This window comes from Poecilia reticulata, chromosome 1, assembly GCF_904066995.2.
Source record: "Poecilia reticulata chromosome 1, P_reticulata-male-v2, whole genome shotgun sequence".
NCBI classification, from domain to species: domain Eukaryota; kingdom Metazoa; phylum Chordata; class Actinopteri; order Cyprinodontiformes; family Poeciliidae; genus Poecilia; species Poecilia reticulata.
In genome coordinates, this window is record NC_088830.1 from 144,343 (window position 1) to 167,123 (window position 22,781).

At 39.7% G+C, this 22,781-nt stretch overlaps 1 protein-coding gene across 3 annotated transcripts in view; it reads left to right on the top strand.

The window, feature by feature from the left end:
- LOC103463029 (voltage-dependent T-type calcium channel subunit alpha-1H-like) overlaps positions 1 to 22,781 on the top strand; it is a 235,023-nt gene that overhangs the window by 127,884 nt on the left and 84,358 nt on the right. For all 3 annotated transcript variants that reach the window (XR_014085974.1, XM_081603359.1, XM_081603078.1), the window contains exons 11-12: positions 133 to 284; positions 2,359 to 2,544. Coding sequence is in view for 2 of the 3 variants with exons in the window: in XM_081603359.1 (XP_081459485.1) it covers positions 133 to 284; positions 2,359 to 2,544 (338 nt within the window). In the remaining variant the exon portion in view is untranslated. The remainder of the gene's footprint in view (positions 1 to 132; positions 285 to 2,358; positions 2,545 to 22,781) is intronic.

The following is a 22,781-nucleotide window of genomic DNA, read 5'->3' on the forward strand; positions in this document are numbered from 1 at the left end:
TTGTCCATGCATATGTAGCCCATTATAAGCCTTTTAAATAAGACTTTCTGAGAAACCTTGATGAACACCTGTCTAAGACACTAACTGTATTTATTTCTTCATTTTTGCTTCTCCCCATGTTCCTCACATAAGCCACAGGAGCTGACAGACATTTTGGAGATCAGCAACATGGTGTTCACTAGCCTCTTCAGCCTGGAGATGCTTCTTAAGATGCTGGCTCTCGGTCTCTTTGGCTACATCAAGAACCCTTACAATAGCTTTGACAGCATCATTGTCATAATCAGGTAGGAGGAAATATTTGGATGTGCATTGATAGTGAAATGAAAAGTTTAACGTTAAAACTTCGTCATGTTATTGGAAAATCATTTTGATCCTAACTTCACAGCTCCACAGCTGCCGGTACAGGGATTCTGACTGAGGTGGCTAAGCCAAATGGCTGAACACATGGTCCAGAGGGCCTGTGTTCAATCCATTATGTAGTAGGATAAGATAAATTATGAATGTGTTTGAAACCTTTACCTGTTCACTGGGTTCTTTCACACTGCTTTCATTTCCTTTAAAGAGAAATGACTGAATCAATGTTGAAACAATGTTAGGCAGAAACATCAAATCCATATTGAAGCCTGACATTGAAACGATATTGAAAGTGGTCAGTCACGTACATGTTGAATCAATGTTAGGATTTCAACCATAACTGATACAACAATTTTGATTCAACCATCATCTGAATGTGGAGCTATACACATTTGTGTTGATTTTATATTGAATCAAAGTTAAGCAATCAATATTGATTCATGTAAATGTTTTGGTCTGATAGGTCTACATCATAACATACCGTTAAAAGTTTCTTCACTGGTGATCTACACAATTTTGGCAGATGATGGGTATTATGTCATTCAAAATTATCTTACATTACATAATGTATTTCCAAAAATGTGTGTACGCAAACTTTAAAAAATGACATGGCATTGATAATACATTTTATTTAAGAAAACAGGCATAGATATGTAAACATATTTGACTCCTTTTTGACTGACAGAACAACAGTCAGAAAGAAAGAAAGAGAAAGAAAGAAAGAAAGAAAGAACAGCGTCCATGAGGTTAAGCCTTGTACTGTATGAACCAGAGAAACAGTTGGAGTTGGGGTAATCCAAGTTTGACTCTGGTTGATGTCACTTTGGTTCTTTAATGCCTTTCTCCCACTCTGGTACACAATGAAGCCGCTTCTTTATAGTTTTGCTGTAGTTTGATCCAAGATAAGAGGAAGGAAGGTGCCGGTTTGGGCCAGTTACACAATAAAAAGCATTTGAAAAGTTTTGAAACACATCGAAATATTAAATAGTGTATTGGTAATAGTTCTGAGAACTAACACACAAACCGTAAAGTTCCCCTTGTACTCTCAAATTTAAATGAACAAGGATACGCTAATAAATATTCATAATATGTATTTTAATGTTGGTCAACATATAAAATCACATTTACCTATCAAGCTACAGCATAGTGTAGCATTTATGATACTGTACTCATTTTAAAATGAGGGAATCAATATTTAAAATAAAGGGATGTTCATCAGAAAAACATAAAGAAATAATTCAGGGAGGATCAGTGTTGATTTAACATAGAAAAATAGTGCAAAATGTGATTTGTATTGTAGTTGGATTGAAAATTATTTACAATACACTGTACATACAGAATGAACTTCAAATATACTGAATAACATTTCCCCTGACCACAAACATTTCCAAATAAGCTGATGATGAAATTTATTCAAAATTGTCCATATGCTGATAAAGATCCCGCACAATTAGTAATTAGTTCTTTTTACCCAGTTACCAATCCAAGAATCAAAAGACTGAATCATTGATTAGCAGGTTTTACAGATTAGTAAGAAAATTTACAGGAAGGATTCACAACCCCCTGAACTCAACTGCTTAATTTAAAACGTAATTAACCCCCGCTCAATAATTAAATACTCTCACCCAAAGGAGGAGGAGTAAGGTGCAACAAACAGCATAAATTGATTCAACATTGATCAGACGCTGGCTTTTCAATCATTAGAATTCGACCACAAAACAACATTAATTCAATGACATCTATTCAACACTGCTTAATTGGCTAGAATTGGATTCTTGTTTGATGATTGATCCACCATCAATTGTTGACCTCAACCAAAAATCAACCTTTTTGACCATAATGTTGACCATAAATTGGTAATTGGTAACCATAAATTCAGTTTTTCAGTTATTATATGTCACACGGAAAATTATTTACTCTTTTTCGCCTGAATGTAGAGATTGTTTTTTGAATCTGTGTTTGCCAGTGGTAGATATGTATCCTAGTGTGAACTGTGTATTTCAGTGTGTGGGAGATTGTGGGTGAGGCCGAGGGAGGCCTATCAGTGCTGCGTACCTTTCGCCTGCTGAGAGTTTTGAAGCTGGTACGCTTCCTTCCTGCACTGAGGAGGCAACTGGTGGTGCTCATGAAGACCATGGACAATGTAGCCACATTCTGCATGCTGTTAATGCTCTTCATCTTCATATTCAGGTATGAAAGTCTCCTTTGCTTTATTTATACATAATTAGGCCAGAGCAGCTAAGTGCTGTTAAGGTCTATTGTAATAGTGTTTCTTCTGGTGTTTCTTCTTATTACAATTCTTCTGTCAAATGAATTAACTTTTTGGGGGCTTTATCATATTCAAAAAGTCATCAAACTTCACAGAAAATTGTCCCCCAAGTAAAATTTTCAGATTCCGGTGGAATCGCAAAAAAGTGCTTAAGTGGCCAAAGTGCTCTCTAGCCCCCATTAATGTGAGATAGGAGGAACCGTAGGTTGTAGAGATCTGAAACTCTGTATGTAGGAAGATCCCCCAAAATCAAGAAAAAAAGTCTCTTGGAGGTAACCTCTAAAATGCACAGGGAGGCAGCCATTTTTGGGTCAAAAGTCAAATTTTGACAATTTTTCAATTTTACTCACATCAAACTTTAAAAAAAATCCTACTAGGGATTTTGACTTATCACCTTTATTCTTGGTCAGGATGCAGCTAAAGGATGGGGCTTTAAAAGTTATCAAAACGGGGACTTTTTGTATATGTTGAGAAGGCGTGGCTGGGAGCCCAAGTTGACGTACTCGCCAAAGAAAATGAATCGCTCTAACTTTTACATAGAAAGGTCAATTGGCACCAAACTTGGCATGAGTGATCTTGGTTGGATACCTGACGATGTTATGTTGTCATAGTCTGACGTCATCTAATGACGTCAGTAATCAAATAAGTGACTTGGGACTATTTTTATTTGGAAATCTCTATCTCTGACCCACTTGAGCTAATCAACCTGATCTTGTGTCAGAAGACAGATAACAACTTGGTCTCACTTGCTTTAAAGCGCAAAGAGATTTCGATGGGCGTGGCGAAGTTACAGGTTGCCATACGTTTGGCTCTAAAGTCTCTAGATTTGAACTGAGCTGCACCAAATTCACTGACCCCCGATGGAAATCCACAACAATCTTTGGTGGGCATCGTCTAATTTCTCTACAGCGACCCGTAGAATATTTTAAATGATCAGCCCCAAGCCATGCTTTAACCCAGAATTATGAAACTTGTTACACATGCATCTTGTCAGGACCTACAAAAAAGTCTCTTGGAGCCATGGTCCAAACCCAGCAGGAAGTCGGCCATTTTGGATCCATGCTGCCATTTTCTCTTTTGTATAGACGTATCTGAGCGAACTCATCCTATAGCTTTTGAGATATTGTCTTCAAAATCACTCAACACACTCTTGAGACATTGAAGGTCAAACATTATCAAAGGATTTCTTGTACATCAAAACATGTGTCAAACTTGGACTATTTGCCATAAAACAGCAAGGTTCAATAACTTCCACATACAATACAGACCAGCCCTCATCTTAAATGGTCAATTGATAACATCACCTTAGCCCCACCCACTTCCAATAGGAAGTCACCTGTTTTTTCTGCTTAATGTCTTACTTTTACTCTTTGATTCATATGGTTTTAAACCAGGGCCAACTTACATAAAATGACATGATGATGAATTCTGTCATGGCTGATTGGCCGTCACCTCTAAATCATACAGGCGTCATCAGATTTGCACCAAACTTTTTATGATTGACTTTTGTGAACCTCTAAAGAGCACAACAGCATTACATTGTAATTTGACTCCACTGCACCCACTAGGTTATTCCATCAGCAATATCTCCTCACTGCATCGGCCGATATGCACCAGATTTTTTGTGCATCAGTGAGAGCTGCTTGGAGCTTTAATTTTGCTTAAAAATGCTGTTTTATTCAATTGTATACATAGCAAATGTAATCTTTTCTTGGGAGGAGGTACCGTGGTAGGACAGGGGTATGTGTTTACAACCCATACATGGGATTTAGATTCGAGTTCTGGCTTGATGACCTTTGCCACCTGTCTTCCCCCACTTTCCTGTCTGACCACTAGAGCCACAAAAAACCTTAAAAAAAACAACTAATTATGTCAAAAGTACCCCAAAGACAATATGTAAAGTTTAAAAAAGCAGCAGAAATAGAATAGAGGTCAAAGGATCTATAGAAGAGCATTCTCCTGGGGTGCTGTGGTGGCGCAGGGGAAAGGCACAACCCATGTATTGAGGCCTTAGTCCTCATGCCGGTGGTCGCAGGCTCGATTCCAAGCCTGGTGACATTTGCCGCATGTCCTTCCCCTCTCTCATAGCCTGCATCTGTTTGCAGACAGTAACTCAGCAGCAGCTGCACACTGTTCTTAAAGCATTAACAGCCAGTGCACAACTGCTTTTTAAAATTATTTCAATCTGTAGAGACTCAAACTGAGAGAGAAATAACAGTTAGACCAGTATTTCTCAACCTGTTTTGGGCCAGCGCCCCCTTAGCCTTCATCCAGGTCCCTCACCACCCCCACCAATGTATTTGTAGGCTACTTTGCACTGGCCATTATTTTATCATTAATATTACTGTCACCATTCTAGATATTTTGATTTTTATGCTTGTTTCTGTGTTTATCATCAAAAATAATTTTCCAGAGAACAAAAAAGCCATGGGAATAGAAATTATTTTCACAGGCGTCTACAAAAAAATGCAATGAACATTCAACTTAAAATTGGTAGGCCTAACAGCAGCCAATCAGAGTGGAAACAAAATGAGCAGATAAAAGATGTAAAACATGCCAGTTTAAACTTTGAACTATTTGCAAAACGACTGAGCTCTGCAACATTAAATGGATAGAACTGTAACTACATTAATCATAACTCTTCTTCTCTTCAGTGTTTCTGTCGGTTTCTGGTGGTGCAGCGCTGTGCTGCCTTCAGGAGAATGGGACATCAGAGTATCATCCATAAAATTTCACCCACATGGCATTTATTATGCAAACCAGAGCTTTCAGTGGAAAAACAAAAGTTCCAGATCCATGACATTAACACTGACATGAAAAATAATGTTGAAGAAATAAATATATCAAATCTAATTAAAAACATAAATAAGTGATCAGTTCTTTACTGTTATGGTTTGTAAGATATATTTATTCTCAGTACTAGATATGGTCTTTTATCTGGAAATAGTGTCTGTTTATTCTTGCCATACAGTCCTCTGTATTAATTATTGCTTGAAAGGTCTTGCCATACCTCTTTATTCCTCTGTATTTACTTTAGTTTCTTAGTTTAGTCTTGCATTTTGTTCATCATTCATTTCCATTTAGTTTCCTTTCCTTAGTATGATCCTCTCCGTTTATTGCTATGTCCACTTTAGTTTCTTTCCTGTTGCTAGATTTATTTTATCGTTTATTGACCAACAGTAATCTTCACTCATCACCTGCTGTACCGCCTAATCGTCATGTGTTTCACATCATGTGTTGATTTTTCACTGTTCAGCGTTGGATTCTCCGTTTTTATGCCATAATTCACATCTAGTTTGTTGCTCCGTTTTATGTCCCGCTTCTCCTGTTTCAGAGTTTTGTGCAATGTGCGCGGTTTTTTTTAACCCCCAAGGTGCAGGGCCGTCGTGAAACATATAGATGAGGAAAAGGCAGACTGACATAAACCTTTTAAAACAACAGAAACAATTTCGGTCTTCTGATTATTGAAATTTCAAAGTGCTGTGGTACCGTTATTCTATCACACCCGTTTCATACCGGACCACTTACAGCACCGTGTTAACGCTATAAAATGAACGCTCTCTATCGTGGTATCAGCCATGGAGGGATTTCTTTATTTCTTTATTTAAATAGGTTCATTTTTCAGAGGGATACAAAGTCAGTGCATCGTGATTTTAGTAATTGCATGTTTACAAGAGAGATTTTCTGTTGTCCTTCCATGGAAGCGTGCAGCCTTTAAACGGAAATAAAACACTTGTTAAGATAAGTTGCTGCTTAACATGATCACAGAACTGGCAAAAATACCAGACAAAGTGAATCTCAGCAACGTCATCAGCCGGTGTAACGCTGAACTGATGCGCCGGTGAAGCTACTAGCAGGAGCGGAGCTGCGCCAAGAAGCTACAAACACTGAATAGAAGGAGAGCTGCCATTGATACAGTTCCAGCCAAGCATGATTTAATGTTACACAATACAGTTTTACCAAGTTGCTCAAAGTCTAAACTGGCATTGATTTGCATTTAAGGTGCAAATTTTACCTTCGACTAAACGCCCCCCAAAGGCATCCCAGCACCCCCCTTTTGTAAAAATGTCCGCCAGCGCCCCCTGCCGTCCTCTGAACACCCCCTGGGGGGCGGTACCGCCCACGTTGAGAACTGCTAAGTTAGACAATTTTATTAGACCGAGAATTTGGAGCTCGCACACCGATAAAAGACATGCAAGCCGAGACTCGCTGTGAGCTTGAGTGATCAGCTCAAGCAAAGCTCAGGTAAGTCTTCCTCGGGCCCGGTCACTGGTGGTGGAGCTTGGAGGGGAGTCTTGATAGGACCTAAGGTATCCAGGAGGCTGATGGTGGAGATGGGGAGGAGGTGGGTTGAAGCACGACTGAAGCCATCTTGAAGTACAACTGAACTGGGTGGACCTGTGGCTGCTTCGCCTTTTAAAGGAGCTTTTGCTGGATGATTGGACCGAAGTGGAGCGGTGGAGCGTCCTGGTTGGCTGCAACAAAGTCGTAGTGATAGATGATGCCGGTTAAGGAGAGTAGTCTCACAGGTTGAATTTGCGCCTAAGGCTTCATTTTGTAAAACATAAATGGCAAGTTTTCTTAGTGATCTATATTATTGGATTGGACATCACATGACTTACTATGGTAAGGCTGCCACCTTATCGTGGTGGAGGGGTTTGAGTGTCCCAGTGATCCTAGGAGATACACTGTCTTGGGCTGTATGCCCAACCCTCCCGACCCCACTAAGGGACAAGGGTGTAAAGAAAATGGATGGATGGATGGATGGCTTTATCCCCCTGGTATTGTCACCCAAGACAGACAGGTCCTAGGTGAAGAACCAGACAAAGTTCAGCCCGAAGACCCCTTATGATGAGCAAAACCATTGGAAACAGGTTAGCAGGGCCCCACTCTGGAGCTGGACCTGGAGGTGGGGCACATTGGTGGGTGCCTGGTGACCAGACTTTAACCCATGGAAATGTGGGTCCCCCTACCCATGGGCTAACCACCTATGAGAGAAGCCAAAGGGGTTGGGTGAAGTGTGGGATGAGTGGTAACCTAGGGCGTGGACATTGGTGATCGGCTACAGAAGCTGGCTCTTGGGATGTGAAATGTCACTTCTCTGGTGGGGGAGGAGCCTGAGGTAGCTTGTGAGCTCCAGCTAGAAATAGCCGGCCTCACCTCATGGCTCTGATTCTGAAATCAGTCTCCTTGAGAGGGGTTAGATATTCTTCCACTCTGGAATTGCGCCCAGTGAGAGGCCCTAAGCCGGAGTGGGCATACTTTTCCCCCCAATCTCTGTGCCTTTATGTGGGAGTTCACCCCGGTGAATGAAAGGATAGCCTCGCTCCTACGAGTGGGAGAACAGGTCCTGAATGTTGTTTGTGATTACGCGCCGAAGAACTGTTCAGATTACCCACCATTTTTGGAGTCCTTGGCAGGGGTACTGTACACAGCAAATCCAGGAGGCCCAAGTTAACTCTGTCAGATTTTATTTCAACACTTTTAAAGTGTCTATATGGGTCCACACCAGAAAGTATTAATTTAACTCTTTTTGGAGAGTTAGTACCTTAACTCTTATAAAGTGTCAAATATCAAATCTGGTGAAGTTAATAATTTAACACTTACTAACACTAATTCAGTGTTAGATCTTAATAACTCTCACAGAGTACTTCTTTAACTTCATAAGAGTTATTTGTTATTAATATTAAATATGTATTTTATTGTTTTTAACTTTTACAAAATTTTTGGAAAATAAATATTTAATAAAGAGGCAATGATTTTCTCAAATGCATTTATTTCAAAATGTGCACCATAATTACAAAACATATTAGAACGTGGAATAATGTGCATGTTTCACATGTCACTTTCATTCACATATTGCTTATTAAAAGGTCTGACATATCAGGTGTGCAATACAAAATGCAGTATGCTTAATACATTTTTCTTCAATACAATCTGCTTGAAATTGTTCAAAGTACAAGGTGGAGAAAATAAAGCCTGTATCAATGCATGCAGTTCATGTAATATGATAGAGTAAATTTTCTTTTATCAGGTAGATTACTGGTAGATCCATCATTTCTTACCCAGTTTCTGTTTCTGTTGATAATAGACAGTTCCTCTCTGACTCCACCAGAGAGATGTCCACTCACTAACAGATTGTCTTCAGGTTGTTGTTCTGTTCATGACGTTTGGTCAGAGACACCAACATGCTCCTCTACTGCATTAGACAGTCTTCAGTCTCTGAGTACGATAGCCAGTGTCTGGATCATAACAAACAAAAAACATAATAATGAAAAATGGAACGAAGGAATACATTTTACTACAACATAACAACAAGCCTCAATTACAGAAATGTAGGGTTTCAGAGATATTAACACTTACATAATCATTTTTGGATTTGAGCTTGAATCTTCGGAGAATCCATGGAGGGATCGGGAAGGGGAGGTTAGGCTGACGACTGGTGATTCATCCTCAACCAGACTGGTTCTAATGCATACAAAAAGACAATAAAAGGATTAAAACATCCTGCAAAACATATATAAGAAGACACAACAGTGGGAATAATGCTCTCAACATAAAAAAGATCTGTTCAAGTTAGCCAAGAATTTGATTGAATTCACCAGCTCAATTTTTTTCAATACTTATACTTAACATTCGGCATGCTAAGCTAAATATGCTAACACTGAGCACTGTGGCGAACGTGACGTCTATCATACAGGTTGAGTTCAACTCAAAATAATAGTTATAAACCATCTCAGAAAAAAATAACTTACCAAGTGCAGTAAATAACTCAGACATGTGGAAAGTAAATAGTCCTGAAATGACTTGGCTTCTGTCACTTTTCTTCGGTGGGAATCTGTGATTCTAGGACGGAGTCAGTGAATTAACTCCTTCAGTGTTAGAGCCGCTGGTGGAGTATAGAGTTCAGAAGTAAAGAGTTATTGATTCTATTTTAACACTTCTAGATTTGATGCGGAAACACTTTGTTTTAACACTGGATTTTAACTACTAATAATATACACCCCAGAGTTACATAAACAGAAAGTGACTCTATAAGTGTAAAATTAACTCTGCTTTTGCAGAAAGTCTACTAACACCAAAACATTTAACACTTTTGAATTTGCTGTGTAGGTCATTTATTTATATAGCATATTTTCAGCAACAAGGCAGTTCAAAGTGCTTCAACGCACCGGTGGGCAATGACAGTGGGACCTGGAGGGTTGTGGTTGGAAGGAATGACCCCACTGATCTGAATCCGAGTGGTGTTCTGTTGTTGGACGTCTGTGTTTATTGTGGACTGTCCATAATTGACCTTACCACAGGGGCCGCGTTTCATTGGCTAATGCCCATTTTACATCACAGCGCAGCTACCACGTGCGTGACCGTCTGACAAACACAAGCTACAGTAGTAAACACATGCTAATGTACATTGTGGACTAGCAGACCAGCAGAAAGTTTTTGCGTCAGGACTCGAAAAAGAATGGTTCTCCACCGTTAGTGGGGAATCTGTACAGGCGATGTCAGGTATCCTGATCATATTTGTGGAACTAAAATTCACAGATTTCCAAAATCTGAAACGGAATGCCTTGCTTGGATCAAAGCTTGTGCATGACCGCATTTGCAGCTCAACCGTTGTAAGATCAATAAGAACAAAGAAGTGTGTGCTGCTGTAAGTATTATTGCTTTACTTTCTTTGTGTTTAGTGAATGACAAGAAGAAAGTCAATAATAAACACATCCATTATACAAACCTTTTAGCTAAGTACAGCATAATGGCAGTACAGATACAACTTCTGCACCTTGAAGCCTGTCTGTTACACAGTCTTACGTTAGCTGAACAGCTAACGTAAGACTGTTCAGCTAACAGTATGTATGTCAGATAAGGTACATGCAATGTGTACCGTATGTGACATACATTAAAGATTTTATTTTACCTGAAAAGGCTTTTTACTAAACTGTAATCGTGCTAGCCACGCTAGCACCAAGTACAGTGTATAAGGCCTAGGCACACTCAAACATTTGCCAACAACAGAAATCACTGGTTTCAAAGGTAACCCTCAAAACCATGACTTACCCAGCCTTGCAAGAACAATAGGCGTCAGTGATTTTGTCCACAGCTATATTTATGCTGAGTGTGTGAGAATCTGCTTCTTTCCTCATTGACCGGTAGCATTTAGCTGTGATGCGCACAATGTTGGAGGCATCGCGTGGCTAAAACACCTTGATGTCGTCCAAAAAAGATGACATGAACTTGTTGGTTCCCCTGTCCATTGTCGTGGCTGATATTTTTTTAAAATCCGGCAGAAATGCTACACTAATCGACTCAGAAATACTCTGCAGAGAGTCAGTTGAAATGAAAGACGCCATGTTTACACATAGAAACTAAGCTCAGCGAGGCTTTGTTTGTGAGACATGTAGCCACGTGGGACTTTAGAGGGGCGTTTCTGGGCGGAGCTTGGTAAGGTCCATTGAACACCTTGTTCAGGCATAAGAGTGTCCATATGTGCACTTGGCACCAGGACAACCTAGGTTCGATGATCAACTTTGTCATTGTCTCATCGGATCTGCAGCTACATGTCTTGGACACTCCAGTGAACATTCCTAGAAAAATAACGCCCTGGGCGGTTGCCCATATTGCATATGTCAGAAACCACAACTGAAACATCGCAATTAACGGTAAATAACTTTCAACTATGAACACTGTCCAACGGCGCAACAAGTAACTAAGCAGAATGAGCACCGTGACTGTTTTCATCCTCCCTCCCACTGCGATGTTTGCCACCATGACAGGAGACGAAATCAATCAATGAGCAATGAGCATGCTCTGTGTTCATACGTTCAACTTTTACTTATTCAGCGATTAAATGAAATATATATATATATATATATATATATATATATATATATATATAGCTACCGCAGTGTACACAAGAACAAAGAACGGCTCTCAGTGAGGCTTCAGTCCTTGGGACTTAGTAAAGATCCGTCCAGAAGAATCGGATCGTTCCTGAATGAACGATCCGATTCTTGCAGACTTTGGTCACAGCGTTGTCCCATATTTGCACACCTCAGTCAAAACCTCCACACAATAATTCAGCGCATGACTGACAACTTTTTTTCATCAGATGCAACATGTGTCTCACTACAGCTAGCTTTGCTAGCACAGATCTTACCTTTCTTTAAGCTTTCCTTCCAAGTGACGCTAAAAGTTGGACGAAGTCCTCACTGTCTGTGAAAGCGAAGCGCTGCTAATTTTACATGTCGCCATATCAATTTATGCAGCGCTATTATATTATAGACAAACATCTCCTCCCGCTCAGAGGAAACCACTGCGCATGCCTGGAGCTCCGAGTGCGAGTAAAGGTGGAGCCGATGGGTGACAACAGACACTAAGTCACGTTATTGCTCGGATTTTACGGCGCCACCTTAAGTCCCTGAACTTCACATTTTAACGGAAGAAAAGAGCAACGCGACTTGGATGTAACGAGTAACGCGACAGTTTGTAGAAATGTAGTGAAGTAGAAAGTACAGATACTTACTGTAAAATGTAGTGGAGTAAAAGTAGAAAGTACCCATTATTAAATCTACTTAAGTAAAGTACAGATACACGACAACTGTACTTAAGTACAGTAACGAAGTACTTGTACTTCGTTACTTCCCACCACTGATCAGCAGACACACATTGGAATATATTGAAGGACAAGCAAAGCATCAGGTCGACCTACAAGGTAAAGATTCCCTAAGCAACATACCACATCCAAAGGACGATTTTCCAATAGAGAAAGTATCGAGCACCAACGTCACAAATGAGCCAGTCAGAGGAAGTCAAAATATGGAGATGTTTCAGAACTCTTACAGGGAAACACCTTTAAAGGCTTATGTGCAGTTACCCCCACCCAGTCATTACCCTTTAGCCACAGAGGAGATTGTGATAGGGCATCATTGTGACATCCATGCTACCCTAATCCAGCAGCTCGGCCCTATACATCACCAAATGTTACCAGCTCAAATCCCCAAAGTCACAGAGACTCAATGTTTGACATTGCCAAGTATTTAGCACGGCGGGATTTGGTGAGCACAGACCTCAGCAAGTTCAACGACTAACCAGAAAGCTTCAGAGCATGGGTGACTGCATTTGTTAACGCAACCCAAGAGCTAGAGCTTTCAGCCAGCGAAGAGCTGGATCTTCTCACAAAGTGGCTTGGAAGGGAGTCAGAAGAACATCTAAAGAGGATGCGCCTTATGCACATTAGTAACCCTGAAGCAGCTCTCAAGAAAGCATGGGACAGGTTGTATGAGTGCTACGCTGCACCAGAAGTGATTGAAAGTTCATTATTTAAATGACTTGATGCATTTCCCAGAGTTGCCAGCAGGGACAATAAGCTAAGAGAGCTGGGAGATCTTTTATTAGAACTCCAGGCAGCAAAAGAAGATGGATATCTTCCTGGATTAGATTTCTTGGATACAGCTCGAGGAATTAGTCCAGTCTTAGAAAAGCTTCCCCACATTTTACAGGAGAAGTGGATAACAGAGGGCTCGAGATTTAAGAGAGAGCATTATGGTAGTTTCCCACCATTCTGCTATTTTACTTCATTTGTGTACAATGAAGCCTGTACCAGAAATGATCCCAGTTTCGCTGTTCCCAGCAGTTCTCAGCCTACAGTAAAAGCTAAGTCATTTGTGCAACACACAGCTTCAAAATTTACTGTAACAGTGCAAAAAACAGACTTTGAAGAGGGCAGTGGTGGAGAAAGTACTCAAAAAATGTACTTAAGTAAAAGTACAAATACACAGACAAAAATGTACTTAAGTAAAAGTCAAAGTACCACATTAACATTTTACTTAAGTAAAAGTAAAAAAGTACTGGCTTTTAAAAATACTTAAGTATTAAAAGTAAAAGTACTTGCCAAATGCATTACCTAATCACTAATATCATTAAGTGTACCAATCGTATTTAATATTAATACATCAGTAATGTGCCATTTTAATAAACAATGCCACAGATAAAGCATGTTTTTATTGAGTTTACTCTGTAACATAGTTTAGACTTAGATTTTTGATTCTATGCATCATAATTTCAGGAATGGAAACATCTGGTCTCCTGTTCTAACATAACATGAACTTCACTTTTTTGCCACTAGTGGCTTTTCTTTTGAAAGAAATCCAACTGGCAGAGGAGGACATGGAACCAAGGAGCCTCGTAGCAGAGTTGTAGTCTAGACCATCGAACCCAAGACCAAATCAAAACCAGCACCCCATGCTATATGACAATAACATTAAGTGCACCTATCAAAATTGCTTCTCAAACTGATCTGAAAGATTTACTTTCCCATGAAAACACCTAGATATTAAATACTTAGAGCTGAAATAAATGTAACCAGTATCAATTCAAACTCTTCTTCATTCTGTTTTGCTTTCATCTCTGTGCCACAATACACAGAGGTCTCCTGCCATCCCTAAAAAAATAACGCCCTGGGCGGTTGCCCATATTGCCAATGTCAGAAATAATAATTGTCTGCACCATTAAACATAGCAATTAACAACGCTCAACTATGAACACTGTCCAAGGCCCAATAAGCAAGAAGTAACCAAGCAGTAGGAGCACCGTGACTGTTCTCATCCTCCCTCCTGCTGCAACGTCTGCCACCATGACAGGTGACGAAAACAAAGAGCAATGAGCATGCTCTGCGTTCCTACGTTCTTGTTTTATTTATTTGCCAATTAAATATAAATATATTTTAATTAAATAAAATAGCTACTGCAGTGTACGCAGAGCATTACAAGAACAAAGAACGGCTCTCAGTGAGGCTTCAGCACTATGGGACTTAGTCAAGATCCGTCCAGAAGAATCGGATCGTCCATGAATGTCATATTACTATATTGCAGACTTTGGTCACAGCGTTGTCCCATATCTGCGACACCTCAGTCAACATCTCCACACAGTAATTCAGCGCATGAGTGACAACTTTTTTTCATTGTAGATGCAACATGTGTTTCAGTCAATACAGCTAGCTTTGCTAACATCACGTCCACGGAGCTTACCTTTCTTTAAGCTTTCCTTCCAAGTGACGTTAAAAATTGGACGAAGTCCCACCATCTGTGAAAGCGAAGCGCTGCTGATTTTACATGTCGCCATATCTTATGATTTATGCAGCGCTATTATATTACTGACGCTCAGAGGAAACCACTGCGCATGTCTTGGAGCTCCGCGTGCTAGTAAAGGTGGAGACGATGGGTGACAACAGACACTAAGTCACGTTATTGCTTGGATTTTACGGCGCCACCTTAAATCCCTGAACTTCACATTTTAACAGAAAAAAAGCGCAACGCGACTTGGATGTAACGAGTAACGGGACACTTTTGTAGAAATGTAGTGAAGTAGAAAGTACAGATACTTACTGTAAAATGTAGTGGAGTAAAAGTAGAAAGTATCCATTATTAAATCTACTTAAGTAAAGTACAGATACAAGAAAATTGTACTTAAGTACAGTAACGAAGTACTTGTACTTCGTAACTTCCCACCACTGGAAGTCGGAAATGGTTCTGCTGTTCCTGCCATACCTGACAACCCAAGCCAGCATTGTCCAATCCACAAAAAACCCCGACCCTCTGAAGAAGTGCAAAGTTTTCCGAGCCAAGACATTGGAAGAAAGGAAAATGTTTTTAACAGACTGTGGGATTTGTTACAAATTCTGTGCATCCTGTTCCCATATTGCAAGAGACTGCAAAGTTCTTACCAAATGCAGCCAACACGACGGTGAATACCACATCTCAACAATGCATCCCGGTCCACTTTCAAATGAGTTAAAGATTACTTTAGCATCAGAGATCAGCGAAGTTGAAGATCATTCTAACAACATCGCTGTAAGTAGTCACTGCACAGAGGTTTGTGGTGAAAGCCAAATACTCATGTCCTGTGCCAAAATATGCCTCACCAGAATGTTTCTTCAGGACCAAAAAGACAAAGCCATCAGGGTATATGCAGTAATTGACGATCAAAGCAACTGCTCACTTGCTAGGTCAGAACTGTTCGAGATGTTCAACATCCAGTCAGGTTTTTCCCTACTCATTGAAGACATGTTCAGGGCTCACAGACATGTCAGGGAGGAAAGCTGCAGGACTGTGTATTGAACCATCAAACGAGCAAAGAGAACAAAGCATACATCCGTCAGATGTTTCATTTTTTTCGTGTAAGGGAGGACCACAGAAACTTTTTGAGGTTTATGTGGTTCAGAGACAATGACATGACTAAGGACATTATCGATTACAGGATGAAAGTCCATGTGTTCGGCAACAAACCGTCCCCAGCTGTAGCCATGTACGGCCTCCGAAGAGCTGCTGAAGCAGGAGCACGTTGCCATGGTGAAGACACGTCACTTTGTGGAAAGACATTTCTATGTCGATGATGGACTTATCATCAACATAAGTCCATCTATGTCAATGATGGACTTATGTCTCTTCCATCTGATACACAAGCCATAGACCTCCTTTAGAGGACCCAAGCATCCCTGTCTGAGTCTAATCTTCGCCTGCACAAGATTGCATCTAACAGTTCAGCTATGATGAAGGCTTTCCCTCCTGAAGACCATGCGGAAGGAATCAAAGACCTGGATTTCAGGTCTTTGAAATCCAGCGTGTTGCAGCGCGTTGTTAATCGCTGCACAGCGTGTAACAACACGCTGTGTAACAACACGCTGTGCAGCGTAGTCTTGCTGGCAGGTAGCATCTGACACCTTAACATTCAGCATCTCTGTCAAGGACAAACCATTCACCCGTCGGGGTGTCCTATCCATAGTGAACAACCTGTTTGATCCCATCGGGTTTGTTGCTCCAGTCATAATGCATGGAAGGATTCTACTTTGAGAGCTAAACAGTGACACATTCGACTGGGACACACCATTACCCAAAGTGAAGCGACAAAGCTGGGAATCTTGGAAAGATTCTCTGCAAGAGCTGAACCATCTGCACATTCCTCGCATGTACACCTGTAATTCCCTATGCGAAACTGTGCGGAAGGAATTATGTGTCTTCTCTGATGCATCTACCAAAGCCATTGGAGCGGTGGCATACATTAGAGCCATAAGTGAAGATGGGACAAGTAGTGTGGGTTTCGTTTTTTTGGGAAAGCCAGACTGACACCCCAGTCAGAGCCCACTATTCCACGCCTGGAGCTGTGCGCTGCCGTGATGGTGGTGGAAATAGCTGACTTCATTCTCAGCGAGATTGACTCTCAACCAGATGCAGTGAAGTTTTACTGCGACAGCAAGGTTGTTTTGGGTTATGTACATATCCAGAGCAGGCGATTTTATGTATATGTGCATAACAGGATTCAGCGTATACACCAGTCTTCAAAACCTGAGCAGTGGTTCTACATCCCATCGGAGCAGAATCCAGCAGACATGGCGTCCCGGGGACGGGGAGTTCATGCCTCCCAGCTATCCTCCACCATGTGGTTCTCTGGACCGGCTTTCCTCCACAATCGCTATCAAGGTGAGGAAGCGATAACTCAAACACATGAGCTTGTAAATCCGGATGAAGATGTTGAGGTGCGACCAAGTGTTACATGCTGTGTTACACAACAAGAGTTCTGACTGCTGACCGGTTTGAGAGGTTCTCTACCTGGAGCTCACTTTTAAGAGCAGTGAGTTTTCTCATTCACATTGCTTGTTCACACCAAGAAGGTCAAAAAGCAAATGGCTGCAAAAGATGGCACAGATGTCATAAGCCTAGAACTCCAGAAGAGATGATTCAAGTTGAAAACATCATAAGATCAGCTCAAAACCAGGCTTTTGCAGAGGAGATAACAGCTCTGACCACAGGGAAGCCTGTTCCAAAAAAATAGTCCCCTTTTTAAGCTTCAGCCTGGGATTGATGAAGCAGTACTCATCAGGGTTGGAGGCTGGCTTAAAAACGCTCAGCTGGAGATTGAAGTGAAAAATTCTCTGATCCTACCTAAAAATCACCACATAGTATCCATGCTTCTGGCCCGTCACTATCATGAGCAGGTAAAACACCCGGGGCATCATTTCAGTGAAGGAGCCGTTCGAGCTGCGGGTTTGTGGATTATTGAAAGTAAAAAACTTATTAGCTCTATTATTCACTCCTGCATCACCTGCCGGAAACTCAGAGGGACCGTCAGATAGCTGACTTGCCCCCTGAACGCGTGACAGCAGCAGCACCTTTCACGTTCATAGGCATGGATGTTTTTGGGCCGTGGTCAGTTACTGCCAGACGGACAAGAGGTGGCCAAGCAGAAAGTAAGCGGTGGGCTCTGCTGTTTGCATGCATGTCTACCAGAGCAGTGCACATTGAAGCAATTTCTACTCTGGATACATCAGGTTGCATTAATGCTATGAGAAGACTTTTTGCAATAAAGGGACCTGCCAAACATCTTAGGTCAGACTGCAGAACTAACTTTGTCGGAGCACGGAAGGAGCTTGGATTCCTGAAAAACGTGGAGGGTGACAGTGTCCAAAGATACCTGAACAAACATGGCTGCACTTGGGAATTTAACTCTCCTCATTCCAGTCACATGGGAGGAACATGGAAGAGGATGATTGAGATTGCCTGGAGGATTCTTGATGGCATGCTGGCAAAAGAACATGTTTAGTCAGTATGGTTGCTTGCTAGTGGTAGACCAGATGAACACACCTGTCTGTTATGAACGCCACATTCCAGGTCGAGTTCTTCTTAGCAATGCCTGTAAGTAGCAGCTTATACATCAAAACGATATGTTAACATTTGAGAAAGAAGTAACTTGCTTATTGAATTTAGGTTTAGTTTTGGAAATACCTGTGGGCGATTTGATTATGTTCTACGTCATTGCTAACTAGCAGGCTGCTAGGTTTTCTTAGGCCGTTACGTAGCATTGCAGCTCATAGCATACTGAGGTAGCTATTGAATCAGTTGTTGTACTTCTAATGTATGAAGCTGAATGTAAAACACTTCGGTTTGCTGCTCTGAGCTCATCCTGAGTTGTTTGTGTTTTGGCAGTTTCACTCTATTCTACATGGAAATAAAGGAAGAACTAATTAACCCTGACTCATGTGAAAGGAGTTTGGCTGATGGTTAGTTTTGGTACAAGACACCATAGTGAGACCATTACAGGCACAGTGGCTCAATCATGGCTCAGAAACGCATCACGATGCAAAATTGAAAAATTAGAAACAAAATAAAACTAATAAGTGTTAATATTTAGCCACACGATATAATCAAAAATGAATAAACCCTAAGCTCTTTTTGATAGTTTTGCTTGAAAATAAATTGACAGTATCTCAAGAAATTAAATGTTTAAGTAAAATAGTTCCTGCATCACAATAAAAGAAACTGCAGGAAATGTTTGATCTGTAACAACACTGAAGTTACTGAGTAAAAGCAAACTGAAATATTTACTACTTAGAAAATGCATATTAAAATCTGAGTATTCTTTTGAAAGTATGTAGCTGAAAGTAATTTAAATTAGAAAAATTGCTGCTCCTAGTGAAACAGCCATAAGAATGAATATTTGCAGAATGATTACTGCAGAAAATGCAAGAAAAAGCAGAACAAAGCATTAAAAGCAGGGAAAAAGCAGAAGAAAGCTACAGTCATACGTGGTGGAACTCTTTTGATAAAGTGTGAAATTTAGCATAAGATATAGCACAGATTAGCAGAAGCAGTAATAAGTATAAAATCTGAAATAGCTGAAAATTTTGAAAAGTAAAACAGCAAAAGAAATAGTGTAAAGAAGCAGAAGTAGTAACAGAAATAGTTGAAACCTGAAATTGTTGAAAACGTTGAATAGTAAAATATAGCAAAAGAAATAGCATAAATTAGCAGAAGCAGAAATTAGTATAAAACCTGAAATAGTTGAAAAGTAAAACATAGCAAAAGAAATGGCATAAATTAGCAGAAGCAGAAATTAGTATAAAACCTGAAATAATTGAAAAGTAAAACATAGCAAAAGAAATAGCATAAATTAGCAGAAGCAGAAATTAGTATAAAACCTGAAATAATTGAAAAGTAAAACATAGCAAAAGAAATGGCATAAATTAGCAGAAGCAGATAGTATAAAACCTGAAATAGTTAAAAAGTTGAAAGTAAAACATAGAAAAAGAAATAGTATAAATTAGCAGAAGAATTTAGTATAAAACCTGAAATAGTTGAAAAAGTTGAAAGTAAAACACAGCAAAAAAAATAGCGTAGATGAACAGAAGCATAAATGAGTATGCAACCTGAAATAGTTGAAACGTAAAACATAGAAAAAAGCGCAAATTAGCAGAAGAAATTAGCATAAAACCTCAAATTGAAAAAGTTGAAAAGTAAAACACAGCAAAAAAAGCACAAATTAGCAGAAGAAGCAGAAAATTTTGATATATGAATTGTTAAAATTGATTAAAGTTTGCAGAAGTAAAACCAGAAAATAATTAACTATCACAATATGCACATTTTGAAATAAGAAGGGCCTGTATTTCAAGTTTTTACTGGTTTTACTTTGTAGACAGTGAAACCAGTAAAGCAGAAGGCATATACCAAAAGGTAGACAAGCAGAATTGCTGACACACAGATGTAAACAGAGCACAACAGATAAATACATTGAAGGAATAGGAGAAGGGGTGACATGTCTGTACTCCAGAATAGTTTGACAGAAAACGGCAAGACCTGTAGCAATGATAGTAATAGTTCCTTCAAGTAGACATTCATGGCTATGTTTTAAAGCATTGGTTATTCCTGTACAGTTAAATATGTATGAACAGCATCATTTTGTTTGTCAAAAAGCATGAAAAGTAAAAAAAATTGTCAGTTACTAGAATGTACACTATCTACAACAGTAGAGAATTCCACCATGGGATTACATTGTAAACCTGAAAATGTTCCAAAAATCTGCATAAAACTTAAATCGTAAGTTTTGGAAAACCGTAAAAGATATCATCTTTTATCATCTATATCAAATAGCTGAGACATTTGAATATAGTTTTAAGTCTTGTGACTTGCTTAAAAGATGAATTGAGTTTCTAGCCTGAAGTAGGCAGATGTAGTAAGCTGTTAAAAAGCAGAAGATTTTAGCAGAATTTTGTAGAATTTCAATGTATTTCAATGGGGCTGAAATTTGCACAAAAGCACAAATATTTCAAAAAGTAAAATAGTGAAGTTTAGCAAAAGATAAAGAAATAATGTTCAGAAAAAGCGGAACGTTTTGATATATGAATTAGCACAATTAGTTGAAGTTAGTAGAAGTAGTTAACCAAAAAATGTGATCAGGATCTTAATAAGTGAGAATGCAGTAAAGCATATTCACTGACAACTAGCAAATGCAGTACAGGGTTTGTCTATTATCTGTACCAACATCAGTACAAAAAATGATGCATAGAAGAGGTATTAGTTTATAAAAGTCCAGGCAAACCTAAATTTACCATTTTAATAAAAAAGCAGCAGCATAGCTTAATTTAACTGTATGTTAGCCAAAACTTATCCACTAAAGCTATGGTCTGTTGTCGCCTTGATATCAGCAGGAAAATGAATAAAACTAAGCACTGGATGGTACCGACTAATTACTGGACACAACGGCACACAACAAAAATCAGTTGTTGTACCAGTAGCTCGAATATATTTTAACTTTTGGGTCTTGTTCATGGTACAGCTCTTGCAGCAATGGCTAAAAACAATTGGAGTAAGCGGTAACCAGAAAAGGTCTATGTGGCGAAAGTCTAAATGGAAGTATGTCACCACTACTCGTAGCATATAGGTTATTGGGTAAAATGTAATTATGGGTCACTCTAAAAGAGAAATTTGCACAGTCCTCTCCTGCATCTCGACAGAACTAGCTGAAACCAAACTTTTTATAGATTTATACCCAAAAGGAATACATATTTTTCATATCCAAACAATGGCACTTTTGTCAGCTTTAAATTAAGTAATATTTTATAGAAATTGGATAAGAAATACCCAATTTCTTGGAAAAAGTGTGGCAGAAAACGCTGCACAACGAGAAGAGGTGAACGGACCCTGAGGAAGATTGTGGAGAAGGGCCGATTCCAGACCTTGGGGGACCTGCGGAAGCAGTGAACTAAGTCTGGAATAGAAACGTCCAGAGCCACCATGCACAGGCGTGTGCAGGAAATGGGTTACAGGTGCTGCATTCCCCAGGTCAAGCCACTTTTGAACCAGAAATGGTGGCAGAAGCGCCTGACCTGGGCTACAGAGAAGCAGCACTGGACTGTTGCTCAGTGGTCCAAAGTACTTTTTTAGGATGAAAGTAAATTTTCCATGTCATTCAGAAATCAAGGTGCCAGAGACTGGGGAGAAGGAAATGCCAGAAGTCCAGTGTAAAGTACCCACAGTCAGTGATGGTCTGGGGAGCCATGTCAGCTGCTGGTGTTGGTCCACTGTGTTTAATCAAGGGCAGGTCAATGCAGCAGCTATCAGGAGGTTTTGGAGCACTTCATGCTTCCATCTGCTGAAAAGCTTTATGGAGATGAAGATTTAATTTTTCAGCACAACCTGCTCACAGTGCTAAAACCACTGGTATTACTGTGCTCAATTGGCCTGCCAACTCTCCTGACCTGAACCCCATAGAGAATCTGTGGGATATTGTGAAGAGAAAGTTGAGAGACCAAGACCCAAAACTCTGGATGAGCTTAAGGCCATCGAAGCATCCTGGGCCTCCATGACACCTCAGCAGAGCCACAGGCTGATGGCCTCCATGCTACATTGAAGGCGGCAAAATGATTCCTGACCAAGTATTGAGTGCATAACTGAACATAACTATTTGAAGGTCGACTTTTTTGGTATTAAAACTCTTTTCTTTTATTGGTCAGATGAAATATGCTAATTTTTTGAGACAGGGATTTTGGGTTTTCATGAGCTGTATGCCAAAATCATCCGTATTAAAACAATAAAAGACCTAAAATATTTCAGTTGGTGTGCAATGAATCTAAAATATATGACAGTTTAATTTTTATCATTTCATTATGGAAAATAATTAACTTTATCACAATATGCTAATTTTTTAGAAGGACCTGTACAAACAAAAAAAAACAACAAAAGACAAAAAGATAAAAGTATAAAACCTATATTGATTCCCCATGTTTAATAATAACAAGTAAAAAGTAGTCCATAATTTATAAATTAATAAGGGTTTCTATAGATTCTTGTCCTGATAAAAACTAGATGTTGGTCCATAAATGTTGGTTCTCTAT